Source organism: Dermacentor albipictus, chromosome 9 (assembly GCF_038994185.2).
Source record: "Dermacentor albipictus isolate Rhodes 1998 colony chromosome 9, USDA_Dalb.pri_finalv2, whole genome shotgun sequence".
NCBI classification, from domain to species: Eukaryota; Metazoa; Arthropoda; class Arachnida; order Ixodida; family Ixodidae; genus Dermacentor; species Dermacentor albipictus.
In genome coordinates, this window is record NC_091829.1 from 56,523,168 (window position 1) to 56,540,950 (window position 17,783).

General features: G+C 44.9%; 2 protein-coding genes across 2 annotated transcripts in view; one reads left to right on the forward strand and one right to left on the reverse strand.

Annotated features, from left to right (window-relative positions):
* Window positions 1-1,680: 1,680 nt before the first annotated feature.
* On the reverse strand, window positions 1,681-4,472 carry LOC135896536 (non-structural maintenance of chromosomes element 4 homolog A-like). Its single transcript, XM_065424965.2, has 2 exons — window positions 3,698-4,472; window positions 1,681-2,275 (listed from the first exon to the last, which is right to left on the reverse strand). Exons 1-2 carry the CDS (start codon window positions 4,223-4,225, stop codon window positions 1,913-1,915), a joined length of 891 nt encoding a protein of 296 aa, XP_065281037.2. The 5' UTR covers window positions 4,226-4,472; the 3' UTR covers window positions 1,681-1,912.
* A 1,471-nt stretch (window positions 4,473-5,943) lies between these two features.
* The window catches only part of LOC139050129 (kinesin-like protein KIF3B), a 30,728-nt gene continuing 18,888 nt past the window's right edge, over window positions 5,944-17,783 (forward strand). Inside the window, exons 1-10 of the mRNA XM_070526341.1 lie at window positions 5,944-5,961; window positions 8,114-8,226; window positions 10,511-10,596; window positions 11,698-11,805; window positions 11,946-12,070; window positions 15,568-15,692; window positions 15,839-15,922; window positions 16,017-16,096; window positions 17,032-17,101; window positions 17,236-17,328. Coding sequence (XP_070382442.1) covers window positions 8,206-8,226; window positions 10,511-10,596; window positions 11,698-11,805; window positions 11,946-12,070; window positions 15,568-15,692; window positions 15,839-15,922; window positions 16,017-16,096; window positions 17,032-17,101; window positions 17,236-17,328 — 792 coding nt within the window. The 5' untranslated portion in view covers window positions 5,944-5,961; window positions 8,114-8,205. The remainder of the gene's footprint in view (window positions 5,962-8,113; window positions 8,227-10,510; window positions 10,597-11,697; window positions 11,806-11,945; window positions 12,071-15,567; window positions 15,693-15,838; window positions 15,923-16,016; window positions 16,097-17,031; window positions 17,102-17,235; window positions 17,329-17,783) is intronic.

Below are 17,783 nucleotides of genomic sequence, written 5' to 3' on the forward strand. Positions count from 1 at the left end.
CTCTGGCTAGATGCATGTCGAGTTTCCATACCTGCCAATTTGTGAATTTGTGACCCTTGAAATTCCTACAGTGAAGAATAGTAGGCCATTTTATTAAGTTTGCCCCAGGCATACATTTGTTTCAGAGAGCAGCTCTTAGGCGGCGGGCCGTTCCTGCGTTGAGTGTCGTCGTCCCTCGGCGTAACTGAACGAACGATGAAGCACCAAATGCGAAGCGCAGTGGGGGATGAAAGACGGCGAGAGCAAAAAGGGCACAAGGAGGGAAGCAGAGGAGGAGGGTGCAGCGGACGCATGAGGAGGAAAGGGAAATAGGAGTATGGCGAAAGGGTGAGGAAGAAAGTGTAGTGCAGCGCAAGACGTGGTCTGCAGCGACGATCGCTACGAGATGGCACCAGAGTAGCACGCGTTGTCTGTTCATTGACGACACCATCGATGAGGCATGCGGCAAGTGCATAGACCAGTACAATACATTGAAACAAAGCGCTGCATGAGCGGAGGTCTGTCTGCGGAGGCTGCTGTGAATCACGCCGACACGTCACCCATGCGCTGCCCCTCATGATCTCCTGATTAGCGAGGTAACTGTGCCACACTTCGCTCCGTTTGCTATGTACCACATGAGACAGATTGTGTAAAATGAAAACACGTTTAGAGCTGCACTAAAACTTTGCATTCGGGAGTATCATGATCGTCTATAAATTTTTTCCCGACAAGAAACATGGTTTTTAGATAACAATGACATTTTTTAGACTTTGCTGTTGCTGATTTGACCTGGTTCATTATCTTCTCTGAACATCAGCAATTGTACCCGCTGACATACGGTAGATGTCATTCATGCAAGTATAGAGTATGACGTCTTGTACTGCCTCTAGAGGATGGCACCAGTCATCAGCACAATTTTTCCTCCTTAAGCATTTTCTTGCAACCCTGCGTTGCTCTATCTTTAAACACCTTTCATACTTTTTCACAACCACAACTTAATTTTTGTAATACTTGCTCAACATTGACATAACTATGTAAAATTTAATAACACTTTTTCAAATAATACAGGTCGATGGAAGGCACAAGACGCAAAAAGCAGGAAATGCTTGACATGGCGAAATATTTATATCTGTAGAACAAGTCCAATTCGTAAACATGATGAAAAATTTGGGAGTTGGCAGGTTTGTGTTTGTACCATGACAAGCCCCCTTAGCAATCGAGATCTCAAGGCGGGGAGATGATAATAAGAAAGTTCTACAATAGAATCGGGGCTGAGGAGACTAAATACTCCTCTTACCACTAGAGTTCACTGCAAAAATTTAGTGGCATTGTCTTTGGCACTCCCCTCAATACTGCCTGACAAGGTCACTATGTATCGTTGCTGTGAACCATACGAGGCACCACAATGATCATGTCATGTACTTGGTCACCGTCTACTCCTCCCCACTGTTGCTGCTGCCACTGCACTAGCATTGTTCAGCAACACACACACTGACACAGTCAACCTCCTTGCCACCCATGTTGTTTAAGATATACCTGTGACTAAAGCTTTGCACAAACTAGTGCGAAAAGAGACTGCATTCGTAGTGCTGCATCATTAAATGTGAGTTCTTTGTTCTTTCTTCCCTAAATTTGCATTTTTGACCCTTTCTCATTGGAGGTAAGTGTTGGCATTAAAAGAAATCAGAGGACCTTAAAACATATTTTTCAAAACAGCACTTTTACTGGCAGAAAACAAGTAACTTGTAATGAGAGATGAACAGGATAGGATGAAAGAGACTGAATAAACTGTGAACTCCTCGTTCACAAAACCACAAAAGTTCATTTAGGGCTGTGTTTCGGTTTTGTTGCCGCCTTTTCTTGTAGGCTAGCTGTCACCGGTGTCCTCTGGACTCAATTAGAAAGCACCATGCCTGGACTTATACAGTCACCACTAATCTGGAATCACAGGCTCGGTTATATTTAAAGCTTTGACAGCTTTTTGCCATTTCGTCATGTCCATTGTCATCATGAATGTTCCACTTCTGTCTTCACGCTCGGTACTCGTGTTCGCAAACACGGGCTCCACCACCACCATGTTGTCCGCATCGTACTTAATGCGGGCGTGGCCCTCGTTGACTAGGAACGACAGATGGAATATATTCTCACATGTCTTGGCAAATGACTGCGGGTGGAGCACAAATTCAAAATACGGCAATGGGCACCCCGTTTGCTTGTATAAGTCCCCCAGAAGACGGTGGATTACGCTGACACGTTCTGTGGTTGTCTCTTGAATGATCTGCTCCACAGAGGACACCTGAAATCACATAAGAGGAAGTGTTGGCTATTTGAACACTTTCACAAGCACACAAAAGAAGTACAGTCATTGTGAATAGTATATGGGCTGCATTGCTTGTGGCTGCCAGCGTGACTGCTGGCCCTTTTATGGAGTTGTGCACAGCACAAGGGACAAAGGACAGAAAGAAATGGTTGAGACAAGCGTTGACAATCATCTTGAATGTAGAAGGACTCCGAGTAAAGCCATGATTCTGTCAGCCACTCAGAGCGTAGGTACCCACAGACCCTTTTTCCGTGTCCTGCAAATGGAGTGAGACTACCGAAAATGGCTTGTACGTCTTGAGGCAGCTGCCAGTGTCGAATGTAGTACACCGCCTATATATATATATATATATATATATATATATATATATATATATATATATATATATATAGGGGCAGGCTGGCGATAAGATTTTATGTAACAGAGGCATAATTCATGGAGCCAGTGGCAGTTGCAAATCTGTATCTGGTGGTAGAAGAGTTAAATATATATATATATATATATATATATATATAGAGAGAGAGAGAGAGAGATTTCCTTTTTTGAGGTATATTTAACTCTTCTACCAACAGATTTGCAACTGCCACTGGCTCCATGAATTATGCCTCTGTTACATAAAATCTTATCCTCAGCCTAGCACCCTCTCCTCACCAGCCTGCTTCTTCATTAGCCTCGAACAACCTTTGATGTGAGCTAGTGTAGTACGTCAAATAAAATGGTACAACATTGCATTCTGGCCCCTAAGACCAGTTATGCAGTGTTTAAACAAAGCACTGCATCATATTTTCGTTAATATCTGTCGTAGTTTTTCAGTGATGATGTTATTTGTGTCTCCCTAATAATTGGTTGAGGCAGTGGACTGCACTTTTGCCTACAAGGCTGAATCAGTGTGCCGCAAGGCAAAGGAATTGCTATCTGTGTGATGCTGGCACCGGTTTCAGGGACAATGCTTATGAAAACCAGGAGAAGGCACGTACATGAGGCCGGTACTTTGACCCTAGCCTGCTGCATTGTTACTCGTTCATTGCAGCACAGCACTCTAATCCGAAAGGTGGATGTCAATACCTTTCTCTTTTCTACCATGCCCTTTCCGTTCACAGGGCCTGCCAGCACCGAACCTGAAGTTAGCTGTCAAAAAAAGTCACGGGTTGTAACAATAGGATTTGTGGAACCTGGTGCAATAGGATACAGAAACTTTGACTTGGAGAGCACAGCATAAGATGGATGCAAGGGTGAAGTGTGTCGGAGCTTGTGCGCGTTACACCCTGCTTCATCACCGGGTGTTAGTGAGCTGCACCAAGTCATGGATAGTCCACGAACTTAATACTTTGCATTGCTAAGATAAAAGAAAGCTTGACGCTCCCCGTTCACGTCTCGGGATGGCATTGCGCGCGTTACCTTATTAGGTACGGTCGGCGCTCTGTCCGGGGCATCCTGAGTCGTGCGCCTGACGGGCGCCTTTTTCGCCTCGACCGGCACGTCACCCGGGGAGCCGTACAGGTACCAGACAGGATGGCTCGTCTTCGTGGTTCCTTCCGCGAGCTTCCCAAGCTCCGCCCACGCCTTCTCCGTCAGCGGACCGGTCTGCGACGCATCCGACGGCACGAAGTCGCGGACCCGCGCTGCGAACTCCTCGTGGTCCAACTTGCGCAGGTTCACTGGCAGCGCGGCGGCCAGTTGACGTCCCCTGCATGCCGCCAAGCTGACAAGCGTAGAGTCCAGCACGGCCTCCTGTGCGCGCGCGACGTTTTCGAAGAGCTCTTCCGCTTGCTGCAGAACCTCGTTGGGCCGAACGTCCTCCGGCACGTTAAGCTGTTCGTCTATGACAACGCCGTAGTCGCGGCGCACACGGCGCACCTCCTCGGCATTCTCGGCCTTGAAATCGTCCTGCGATTCGGACCCACCGTCGTCTGACGCCTGCGACATGATGGTGCGCTCGCCAATTGTTCCTTCGAGAGAGTGTGTCTGCGCTTGCACGCTTGCGGATCCGACAGACGGTGCGGCACGCGTCGAACTCGGCGCGGTTTCGGTTATATATTGAACTTGTTCCGGGGAACCAACACACACGGACAATTTTCTGGAGGAAAGCTAGGAGGCAAAGCGCGCACAAGTGAGAGCGCTTCTGAAAAGAGTCCTGCGTTTTAACCCACGCTAGTTTATACAGAGGAAGAGAAAACAGAAACATCAACAGCTAAATAAGACAGAACACAACCTCGAGTGTGAAGGTTTACTTATTTTGCGGCTTCTCCCTTCCGCGTTTGGACAAACGCGAAATTTAACCATCGCACGTGGAAGCTGATTCGATTCAGCCTTTGTTCCAAGCCGCAAAAAACGCTGCCGGACTACTTGGCGCAGTAACACATACGCAACAGCCACGCTGCCGTAGCTTTCCCAAGCCACAGAAATTTGCTCTGTTTAACGCGTGCATGGGCCCTTGGGCTACAGCTAGTGTACGCTATACTTGGACTGCCTCACGGCGGCGCGCATGCACTCTAAAAACGGTTGCACCCTTTGGGGTACGTGTATGTTTGCCACGGAACGATCATCGTCATCTGTCTTGCTTGCGTTTCCTTTCTTGAAAACGCTGCCATTCTTTCTCTATGACGCTGCGCTCATTACTTTCCTGTCGGGAATGCTATGTCATGCTGATAACGCGCATGCCGTTCGTTACTGGGAAGTACCGGGCTCGCAGCGTTAAACAAAGGAAATTCGGCCAAGTCTGATGACGATTGTGGAGCTGGATTATGGACGACGATTAGGGAGCATTACGCCACGCAGCCAGCCCTGGCAAGCGAACGCTCCGTGAAGCCAGACCCCAGGGCCCAACACGCGTCGAGGTCACGGAGCAAGAATCTAGATTAGCTGAGACGTTTGGTTCCCAGTAGCTATGCCAGCAATTTTTATTCGGTGCGCGCTTGTTCAGCTGCTCAGCCGTGGCTCTGCCTGTAGAGTGGGAACACTAAAAGCAACTGCGCACTTTGACGTGCGACCACGTGTTGGCCCACCAGCGGGTTTGGCTTCAGTCACACTGTGGTATGCTTTGCTTTGCTTTCCTCCGAGGGTGGCTGACACCCAGTACGGGGGATTGGCTAAGAATCGGGTGATTTGAGAAGCTCCCTCCTATCTTTTTCCTTCCTCTATGTCGGCGCGCCTGGCTACGCGTACGTTCCCGCGCATAAAATTGAAAGACCGTACGTGGATGGACTTGGCTACATGCGACCGCATGCACAATGAACGAAGCTCTTCGTAAGCCAAAGCCAGATCCTCGTTACCACGGAGACGAAGACCACAATCTTCAACGCTCCCGCAGAGACGAAGGGGAGGGGCTCGACGTCGCTCTCTGGCATCCAAAAAGTACAAAGAAATGAAGAGAAACCAGCGGCGAAGGCAACCAGAAGCTCCGCCGTCATGGCTGGTGACGGACCGTGATACTCGCCCAAATTGGGGTGCCCACTATGACCACACCGACGTAAAGGTTGGCATGTACGTGCACTTTTGATCAAGCATTGCGCTATCGCGCGCTCGTGAAAGTGTTCAGTGCTCGAGATGAAGAAGCCATGATCAAAGCGTTTTCTCAGTTCGCTTTTGGCTAGAGAAGATGCACCACCACCATGCGCCTGTGATCTCGCTGGGATAACTCCTAAACTGAACGATTATCTCACGTACGAGCGATCGCTCGTTATATTCTATATCAGCATCTTCGTTTCTTTGTTTTTTTAACTTTGTATGGCACTTGCGCGAGGTCGTAGGTGTCGATTGTTGGTTCTTCGTACACCTCCCGTCGAAACTGAAAGCGGGGCTACGTACTTAACAAATTGGCGATAAGGGCGCATGCGAAGTGCACTCATTCGATGATTTAGGATATCATCTGCACTGATACGTATGCACTATACTGAACTATTGACGCTGGGCTTCAGTGACGATGACGAATACTGAGTGCTGACGTGCTGGCATGGGACGCACCATGTTTTTCCATTAATAGCCATGTGGAAACGTGGCTACGTGCGCATAAACAGACATTATACATCTGGCAGTACTTATGCATACTTAAATACAGCACAGAGTTTGTTGATCGAGCGACACTGTTGTGCTTAATAAGATACCTGCCATTGCAACCTGCCACGATTCAAATGTAAGTGTGGCTGCAGAGAGCTATTCTGGGAGTGTTCAATTGCACAGTAACTTTCCTTTAGATGTATGCATAGAACTGCATGGATTCGATCTAATTCTACATATTAATTCTAATTAGCGGTTATTTGGTTCAGGTACTTTACCAAAGCGAAATAATTCATCCATGCGAAACGCGGCGACCTTCTTTCTCTTGCCTATGTGAAATGCATCATTTTCATAAACGAGTTGTGTAGTAAACACTTCCAGAGCTTTTTTGCACAGTGCATAAACAAGGCTTTAATTAAGAATTGAATTAAATCAAGTGTCAGTATAATAATTAACATTGTGGCGCACTTTTGTGCAGGCCAAATATTATTTCAACTGACAGCTAGGTTTGTTTTGTAACAGTGAACATATCCCAAATACAGGAAAAAAGCTCATCATTGCGACTGACTTCATGGAAAGTGCTCCCAGTGCAGCATAAATGTGTTTCCTAATGGTGTGGTATTGCTTTATTTGGTAGTTGTATCGCACCTGAGTCAAGCAGGACTTCATTCATTTAGTCATTTCAATTTAAAGTGTCACGGTTAATAATACGGTACCAGATTCCATGGATGCCAAAGCGAAGGGTGTGCCAAAGAGAGAAATGATATTCAACATTTATTCCAAGTTCCATTGACGTGAACAGAAGCTCTTTTCCCAAGCTTCACAGCTCATGTCCACTTGCACTTTGTCATTATTCTATGTGCTTCCAACAACAAATGCGTGACGAGTGAAACGGGATGAAGACGGCGTGGTGAGAGCGCTTTGGCTTCACTGCGGCTGGTTAGGCAACGCATCGAGGAGTCCAATTCATCCTCGACCAGGATGAATTTTTGTTCAACTGCGAGGCTTTTCTTTCGAGGAACCTGTATGGGTTTCCTTTGTAGCAATTGCTACAATTGGGTGGATGTCTTATTCTACCTTTAAATAAAGTCCATAGTAGCTGGATGGAGAAATTTAAAAGCCGTAAGCGGTCGTGCGCTCATTCTTGTAATGATTTGGAAAGGGAGCCGTTCGCGAGGACAAGCAAGCAGTTTGCTTTCCAAACCATTATAAGATTGCACCGTAGATGCTGCTGCGTCACTTCCGGCTGTGTTGAGCTGTGCTACCTGCATCTAGAGTCTCTTTGAAGGTGGTGGCAACATGCCCAGAAAGTGCACAGTCGTTTCGGCGCCACAGCGCAGGCATTTTGGTATAACTTGTGGCGTGGAGAGGCTAAAGCAGGACAAAACACTGTCGCACACATAGGCCGTTGGACAGCGGGAGCACAGAGATAAAAAGCTAGATGTGTCCCACCTAAATCAGGACGTCTGGTCACCTTAACCATTAATGCCAAAGTCATGCATTGCCAAGCCAAGTTCCACCGAATGGAGAGGATATGTGAATGAGGAACAGAAAAAGCACAGTGGCTACATTTTCATGTCTCTATATATATGCTGGACCTTGGGCATAGTTTGAAACAGCTTGTGGTCTTTTAGTTATGCAGCAGCAATTTAAGGGAAGTTTCACTCCTTATAGGCATGGGAAATGATGAAAAGTACACAAATTAGCAGTGCTCACACAAACTTTGAAACTGTTATCTAATTGAAGCGGGCAATGAGGTAGGCTTGTGAGAAAACTCACCTCTTTTTTTTCTGTGTGTTTTACTTTTCTCTTTTTCAGATGCGTACCCCTTCTTTAAGCTCAGCGGCATTTTTCATTTTTTCTGAAGAGCCCTCCACATAAACAGCAGGGACTTTCAGCAGATTGAAGAGATGGGCAAAGCTGCAGACATGGTGAGTGGTAGCTCTTGCATACCTGTACGTTTATACAGATGACTTTGTACTAATGCAAACTTCATAAGACTACATATTTTTGTACCTAGTGTGGGAACTTTGAATTACCCTATGTTGACAGTAATGCAAGGCTTGCGATGGTAGCTTGGCTAAATTGCTGGCTTGGATTAGTACAATTTACCAGCACTCTTTCCTAGAATGTTTGAATGGTGCGCTGTAAAGCAATGAAAGCAATATTATTGTGTTGCTAGATGATGCTGTTAGACAGGCCTAGTTTGTTGCTGGATTCTTGATTCATGTTACCAGTGCAAGATTAAGTTGGACACGAAGAGAAGACAGAGATAAAATAAATGTTAAACTGCTGCTGAAGTTTACTTACACAAAGGGCTACAAAATGCAAGAACCATAAAACAAAGCGTTATTATTGCACATGCGTACTGTTAACCCTCTATAATACTCCAGCATTTGGGCAGACACTGACACAGCCCCTGTATTTGTGGTGTCTTCTCCGTGTATCCCATTTAATTTTGTGCTGGTGGCATGAATAAAAAAAATATTGCGATAACTGCAGTGATGGCCTTTCAACCTGGCTGGTTTGAAAGGCTATTCTTGCCCTTTTATCAGCTGTTCCTGTTTGCATTCCCCTTCAATGGGAAGCCAGAAAGGTTGAATTAAGAAAATTCTCGTTTGGAATGCCTGGCTTCAGAATGCATGGAAAACATGACAGGCCAGCCAAAAATCTTAAGATTTATTTGAATTGGTCGGAATATCAATTTCATAAAGGTATGCTGTATGTCATTTGCTCACACCAAACCAACCCCTCTTCTTGGAGCGCTGGACCACACTTCCCACCTGCAAAGAAAGTCTCTGATTAAAGCATTATATCACAAATAGCCTGTGTAAGACTGATCACACATTAAAATACGATGTACCAGTAGCAGCAGGTGCTGCTGGATTCTCAGCTCAATTCTTGTCATGTTAGAGCTTTTATGGCTCCCGCCGGCAACTTTTTTATTTGGATAATGTACTGTGTAGTAAAATGTTGATGTCGTACGCATTTTAGATTTCTTGATTTGTTTCAAATCTAAAGCACTCTACGTCATTTTGGTTGTGATGGGCATAAAGAAGAAGAGTGCGCACAACAACAAAAATTACAGTGCTCAGTAGATCAACTGTATCCATGTGTCACACAACCCATGAACGAGGCACCAACGCTGGGCCAAATTCCAAAGCCAACTTGTCAGCCTCCAAAAATAATCCCACGAAAGCACAGACAATGAATAAGAGGTGTTTCGGCATGCCAGTGAACGCCAGCTGTGGTCTAAAGACCAAGTAAGAGCCCAGTCGTCAAAACTCAACAAAATATATTCTTCAAATGAGGCAGTTACATATACACATGGACACTTTGGCTAGGCACATCACAATGCAGTTCATATGGGTATTAACAAAACTCTGGAAAATAATGAATGACAAGCACTAAGAGTTCAACATGTATGGTACAGAATAAACAGTACCACCAAGTCTCCGCTTGTATTCACCCATGTTGACGTCCTTGGCGTAGCTCGAGGCTAATCTCAAAGAAGGAACTTGAATGAATGAATGAATGAAGCTTTATTTCCCACTGAACATGGAGGAGGGTGAGAAAAAAAGCTGTAAAGAGGCAGCTTGAAAAGCTCTCCACCCACTGACAACACATGGCAGCGACAGCTCAGCAAAACGCAGAAGCTCGAGAAACTCGTCGGCCAGGTTGTCAGGGAGTCCCCTCTTCTTCTGGAGATGGTCGGTTTACACGTCAAATCTCTTCACCGGCACGGTCTCCTCTATTCAAATTCCATCGCGGCACTTTTATCACCTTCGCCAGCATTTCTTGAACTTTCTAACGGAGTCATGCTCCCATTGCATGAACAAAGCCTGGGAATCTTCAAGACATTTCTCGCAATTTCGGCCACGGCCACAGACACGTGTTCGAGAGGGGCGGTGACTCATGTGTTGGCACACATTCTGGATGTTGCCCTCCCTCTCGCTATGTTCACCGTGTGTCAAGGTTTGAGAGGGTGTTTTGGCACGTCCCCTCTCACTCCTTTCTCTTCTTCGAATATTTTCTAGAAGTTTCTAGTCGCTGTTGATGGCATTGGTTGTCTGTGGCGGTGGCGTATGCGCTCTCGCCTTCTGTCAAAGCTGTTGGGAGCCAACGTACTCCTTTGTTGGCTTTGGTGATACGTGGCGCACGCTTTGATTATGCGCACTTTTGCGACACCATGTGATTTACATGTCTGCTTTGCAGGCCAGGTCAGCGAAATCGGAATCCGTCAAAGTCGTCGTCAGGTGTCGGCCACTTAGTGAGAAGGAAATTGCTGATGGCCACGAAAGGTGATGCGTTTTTCTTGGATATTTTTTTTTTCTGTCAGTACTGAATGTGAGTTTGAAGTGTTCAGAAGGTGCATTTCCACGCAGTGTAACTAGACCACTTTGTGCAAAGCTCACACATGTCACATTAAAAAATGTGTCACGCATTTGTTTGCAGCCTTGCAAGTTCTCTCTTTTCATTTGCTGTTGATTTTGGATAGGATGCACACCTAAAAATTGAACAGTTAGCAGAAACAAAGGAGCTCTGAAATTCATCACCGCTACAGCGGACAACTCTATCAGTGAGCTCGCACACGAATCCCAGAAGCACACAAAGAATGATAGAGTGAAAAATTATCATAATATTACAAGACCAGAATATGCCAGTCTGGGAAAGAGGAGCTATGGGGGTAGCGGATCTTCTAACCGAGAGTAAAAAGAAGTCAAGCTGGGCAGGCCAGAGACTGCGTAGCACAGATAAAGAATGGTCTGTTAGAATAACAGAACGATTGCCAAGTGAATGGAAACATAGTCGAGTGCAACAGATAATTAGACTGCTTGGTAAGATAAAAGGAAATTTTTGGGTATAAGCTGAAACCGGTTGTTGCAGGACAGAGCTGAGTGTTGCCCACAGAGGCCTTCATTCAGCAGCAGATATAGATAGACCGATGATGGTCATGTACTGTGAGAACTTTGAGGCAATCTTGTGAGTGTCACTTTGTCAACTTGGTCGTGCCCAGATAATAAGGACAGTGCATCGGGTGGAACACCTCATGTAGACAAGCTGCCGAGCATTGTGTCACAGCGGCTGTGCTGTCACATTCTGTGCTGGCCAAGAAAAGGTTTTTACCCACTCTACTGCCATCAATTTCCTCAGCTGACAAGACATGACTAAGTTCTCAAAAGTTACACTGCAGAGATTATTGTTTGAAGCGGCAAGCAGCAAAGGAGACAGGAAGTGCCAATGCATTCGCCTGATTTTTCCCTCTTTGATGCACCTGTTCGTCTACAAACATGCAGTCATTATAGCTCAGTTTCAGCTTTTAATGACCCAGCTCGCGTTGCTGGCAAAGGCAGTGTACATAGTAGGCTGCTTGTTTTGCTGACTTGGGCCTGTACTTGCAGAATTGTTGACTTGTACCCGGACACCGGCATCGTGACTATACGAAATCCAAAAGCTGGAGATGCCGATTCAGTGAAGCAATACACTTTTGATGCGGTCTACGATTGCAAGTGAGTTTCGCTCTTCCCATTCATCGGGGCAGCGATTTGCGAAGGAAGCAGCTGATATAACAGTGCACTCTTCCGTGGCAGCACCAGACTAAGATGCTGTCACCTTACGCTTGGACTGAAAGCCAATTTTCATCTCGCAGTTCGAAACAGATGGATCTCTACGACGAGACATTCAGGCCTTTAGTTGACTCTGTGCTCCTGGGATTCAATGGCACCATTTTTGCATACGGCCAGACTGGCACTGGGAAAACTTACACTATGGAAGGTAATATTCTAACCCCCCCCCCCCCCACTCTTCTATTTCCTTTTCTTGCTGTTGTTTTACTTGTGCAAAGTGCAGAAAGTTGTGGCATTGTCATATGAAACACTCACAAAACAGTTGCAAGACAAACATTTGATGAGCTTTGAGGCCAACAAAGCACAACAAGTAATAAAATATTTCTGTATAGTACCAATTCTAGTCGCAGTCTCCTGTTGAACAGGCAGAAATATCTGTTGTACTGTGACAGTATGACAGGGCACCAGGGAATGCCCTGCAGTACCTGGTAATGCTATAAATCCCAAGACCGCGCTGTGCTTGTACTAGTGAGCAAGACCAATGTCGTAAGGTGCAAACTTGTGTCCTTGAAGTCATGTTAGATTTAGTATGTGTGTAGGCAAGTATTACCATTAGTCTATGAACATACTTTGTATTCCATTTGTTTGCTTGCATTTCAACAGTTACTTTAAGACATTTTGGAGTGTTTAGGGAACACAGCTTTCTAGAGAGCAGGCCTTGTACCCCATTATTTTGGGTAAACATGAATAATGAACTGTGAATGTGAATATAGCTGTTCAATATGCATGCGTTGTGCAAAATTTTGGTGTAACAAAATGTTTTTTTATTCTTAGTCTTTTTTTTTTAGCAAGAGCTTGGTTATGAAAGTGTTCAGAGAGAAACAGAGTGGAGCAATATTTTATCGTTGACCAGAATCTTGCTCTGCCAAGAGCCATAGTTTTCATTCTACCATCAAAGAAAGTCGCACATCAACATAACTTGTTCTCAGGCAAGCTGATTGATACTTAAGGAAGCCATTGTAGCAGTGATAAAACAAACATGAAGAGCAGAAGGCAGGGCACCCATAGTGTTCTGTCCTGTGTTCTAATCTTTATTTTATTTATGTCCAGCGGCTTCCAAAAAAGCTGCCTGTCTAAGCTTACCGAAATTTTGTATGCGTGGAATTATCTGTTCGACGGCTATGTGTTGGTGGATAACTTCTTCCCTTTGTACAATAGTTACGACACTGGTGAAACCGTCATCACAGTTACATGACTTCTTTTTATACCTTCACCTCTTGTTATGATCCCTGAATGCGATTGAGAGTATCAGTAAATAAATAAAAGTTGTTATCCTAAGGAAATAACCTGGCACCGTGTACCGTATGCTCTTACATCTGTTCTACTGCTGCACATAACACAGGTGTGGTACTGATCTACTTAAACCTCAGCACCACTTTCCGTTTGTTTGTTTTTTTATCTTATTTTGTACGTCAGAGTTCGTATAACAGTTCTCAATTGTTTTAGGACAAGACTGCACATTTGACGCACCTTCACCTTTTTTCAAGGCCTTTGTTCAATTAGTTTCTTTTTATGATATGATTATTTCCCAGAGGCTAACTACTGGAGGAATGTGGTACTAACCAGCATGTGTCAAGCTTCTTGCATTTACCACATGTGTAAGAAGCCAGCTGGAATATGCTTCCATTGTGCCGGACCCATCTACTAGAGAGATACTAGAGATACTAGAGACACCCGCCGTGGAGGCATAGTGGCTTTGGCATTGCGCTACTAAGGTCGAGGGTGTGGGATTAAATTCTAGCCACCGCAGTCGCATTTCAATGGCAGCAAAACGAAAAAAAAAAACGCCTGTGTACCATGCACCAGGCGCACAGTAAGAGCCTCAGGTGGTCAAAATTAATCCAGAGTCCCCCACTACATGCTCCATAATCGTATTGTGGTTTTGGCACGTGAAACCCCAGAATTTAATAGTTATTTTATTTTTAAGGATATTAGACTTTAATTCATTCGTAGAAAATGGGTCACATTCATTTTCAGAGAGGTGAAGACTCACTGTCTCATTTATTGCTAACAAATGACATCCGGATGCTAGAAGTTCGACATAGAGTTAATAGTCTTACATTTCTTCGTAACATTTAATTACGTAAAATTAATCCGAAAACCCCTGAGTATATCAAACCTCTTGCGAATTGATAAACTCATGCTAGCCGCAGTCACTCATTAGCTCCAATCATTGCAAGAATAAATACTCATAAGCACAGTTTTTTTCTGCAGTCTATCAAAGGATGGAATTCTTTACCGCTCAATGTTTCTGAAGCTCATTACTATGCAGCTACACCAGAACACCACTTTTATTCACTTCAGTGGTGATGTCATGTTGCTGACCTGACATGTTGTTTGCTGCTGCTGATCTCTGTTTGAATCACCTGTAATTTTTCTTATTTAGCGCCTTCTGCTCGGGCCTATTCCTGGCCCGCGTTACAGTGCTGTCCACTGCTGTGTGGAGGCTTTTGCTCTGCGGGGCGGCACTTGGTGGCAGTTGCAGGGTCAGAGATAGTGTGCCGAGGAGCACGCACGGCCTGATAGACATACAGAACTGCTTTTCACGAGTGGCGACACTGAAAAGCACCTTTAGTTACCCAAACCTGGACTCGGCCTGAGGGTGCTTGCGGCACCCCAAGTGCCATAGAATGAATTGTATAAGCATGCCTTTCCCTTCGCGATAAATGATGTGCGCTCACTGACTGTGAATGCTTATGAACATCACCTCTGCATGCAGTTCTGCATGTTTACTAGGCCGCACATGCTCCTGGGCATGCTGTCTCCGACCCAGAAACCGGCGCCAGGAGCTGCCCTGCATAGCAAGGCTGGCCATTTACGTGCTCTACAAAGCACTGGATGGCACGGTACATTTGAAACAAATAAGCAAACCTATCGGGCTGAAACTTGGAGGATAACAGAGACGCTTGTAAGAAAGCTAAGGACAGCGCAATGGGCACTGGAAGGGAATATGATAAAGGCCGCATTAATATACAGACAGCCAGCCGTATGAATTAGAAAGCAAACATGGGTGGACCACATCCTAGCTGAGATTAATGGTACATTCAACTGTTTCCCGCTGTGCTCCAGCTCAGCCTGCAGCAGGTGCGACGCTCCCTCGAGATTGGAGGCAGGGGAAGCATGCACGCACCAGACATTCAGCTGCTCGCACAGCAACCGCAGAAGCCAGGTGAATTTAGTTCTGCCGAATCCCAGTCGCACTCCCAGCACAGAAAGTGAGAGCACTGTGTGCTGGAGTGCGGCACTCCAAATGGACTAGGAAAATGTCTTCCAAGCACCCCATTTTGGCCAACCGAATGTAAAGCGTGCTACCAGAGTGTTCTGGACCAGTCAAATGTGCCTTACGTGGAGTTGGCCAGGCTATGTAGTACATAGGCTGGCTAACTTGCAGTTGAATGTCGTAACGAAATGGGTGCTAAGGGCAAGAAAATGCAGAGGTATTGCACGAAGCGGTGAGGTTAATATGGAGGCATAGGTTGGGTTCAGCTTAACACTGAACAGTCGTCCTTGAAGATCTCTGGGAAAGGCCTTCTTCCTGCAGTGGACTTACATAAGCTGATGATTATGGTGGTCATTATGTCATTTCATGGTTTCTTGTAGCATGTTTCTTTCTCGTCCTCTTACTCACTTTATTTGTTTTTGCAGGAATTCATAACAACCCTGAGTGCCGAGGTGTCATTCCCAATTCTTTTGAGCACATCTTCAGCCATATTGCAAGATCTCATAACCAGCAGTACCTTGTGAGGACCTCGTATCTTGAGATTTATCAGGTGAACTGACAAAAGGGTGCCTGAGGGACCCCCAACTTTTGTTTGATGTGATGTGATGTGATTGATTGATTGATTGATTGATTGACTGACTGACAATGTCGTGTCGGCACTCCTTCAACTACTACTACTTTTGCTGTTGTATGCAGGAGGAGATCAGAGACTTGATCTCAAAGGACCAGTCAAAGCGGTTAGAGCTCAAAGAGAGGCCTGACACTGGAGTTTATGTTAAGGTAAGGTTGGAGGTAACTCTGGCAATCACTGCTGGGGGCAGATGTTCCAGAGGTTGTCACGCAGTGCTATATGCCTTTCAAATTTGTGGTGCAGGACTTGTCCTCGTTTGTGTGCAAGAGCATCAAGGAGATTGAGCACGTCATGGCAGTTGGAAACCAGAACCGATCCGTAGGGTACGGACTCCTTGTATCTTCAAGATTGCTAGCAGCGTAGTGAAGCCAGAAAAGGCAGAAGCTAAATTAACTGTTCTTTTCAATTAAAAAAAAAACAGTTAGTTCCCCATGTCCCTGACCCTGGCTTCACTATTTGCTTCATGTGGTTACAATTACCAAAAATTGAGCCCCTTGGTTTTCCTTATTCTTTTCGCTCCTAGCTGGGCAGCTAATTGTAATTAAAGAAACGCAACAGCACAGAACACGACTCAAGCAGGGAAGTTGACAGGCTAAATGCCAGAATTGGTTCAGCTAGCTTCCGAATTTCGTATGCACTCACATTGTCTTCTATGCTGGTTCTTCTTTTAAACTCAGTACCTTGATTCCATGATGTTCTATAATTGTGGTACATGACAAGAAATGAGTCTGCGTTTCTCGCTTAGCAAATTAACAAGGCTGCTTCACTTGCTTTTTATTAGGAAGCAGGCACCTTTATATATTTTTTTTCCTTTTTCATACAATTGGTGTGTTCTGGCTATCTCTTTTGATTCTTGAACTGCAATGTTCAAAAGCTCCATCTTGAATAAGCATACTGCATTAAAAGTAATGACGTCACACTGATATACCATCAGGGCAAAATTCAGAACATAAAAGTTTGATCTTCATTGTCTTTCTTACCGTGAAACTAACAAAAGATATAGTTTGGAAGAATATTTTATCAGCATACAGTGGTTTAGTGCATCTGTTTTAGTGCCCCTTTAAACCAGTTTCAGTATTTAACTAGCACCGTTTCCTCTAAGGCTGTATATAAGTGCACTGTAGAATTGTCTTACATAACCTAGCTTACCTCATTTTAGGTTCCTATGTGGCTTAGTTGTGGCTTAAAGAGCACATTCCATACCCCAAACTTCAGAGTCATGTGTTCTATCCACTCACATTTTTTTTCTTTCCTGCAGGGCTACAAACATGAACTTACACAGTTCAAGATCGCACGCTATATTCATAATCACGGTGGAGCACAGTGACGTAAGTTTTTCTCACGCGAGGCAATACCCTTGTGCATATCCTTAGACTACCTTTGTGGGGAAAAAGGAGATGGTGAGAGCTCATGCACAAAAGGATTCTGCCGACATCTTGTAAATATTAAATGTTTCTTACAGCTCGGACCAGATGGCAAACATCACATCCGTGTGGGGAAACTGAATCTCGTTGACTTAGCTGGCAGTGAGAGACAAGCCAAGACAGGAACGTCTGTAAGTCGCTAGTATATATATGTACTCACTAAATGATCTGCCCTTTTCACAAGGAAAAAAAAGGCACTTCAGTCGTATGGCTTTCTATTACTGTTGCAAGTTCACTTGTGAGCTGTAGCTGCAATATTTTAATGGGGGCAGCATGTGAAAAGACCTGCACACTTAAGTTCAAGTGTTACCTTTAAACAGCAGAGTTTCCTGTCACTTTGTTAGGTCAGACTTCTATATAACAAACTCAAATATAATGAATTATCGGATATAACAAAGCAAACAAAACCCTAACCATATTTGTCGCTGATATCAGCGTGTCTATGACCGCTGGATACATGACAACAGGTTCCACAAAACAATGCTTCAATTCATACACAACACAAGCCTCACAGCACATATATAATACACATATACGCATCGAGAATTATGCCTTAAGGGCAAGTCTTTATTGCAATTAAAAAAAA

Bases quoted from the DNA above. Each gene is read 5' to 3' on its own strand.
- LOC135896536 (XM_065424965.2), bottom strand. From the start codon at position 4,225: ATGTCGCAGGCGTCAGACGACGGTGGGTCCGAATCGCAGGACGATTTC. The intron at 2,276-3,697 runs GTAACGCGCGCA...ATGTGATTTCAG, and splicing joins CGCCGACCGTACCTAATAAG to GTGTCCTCTGTGGAGCAGAT.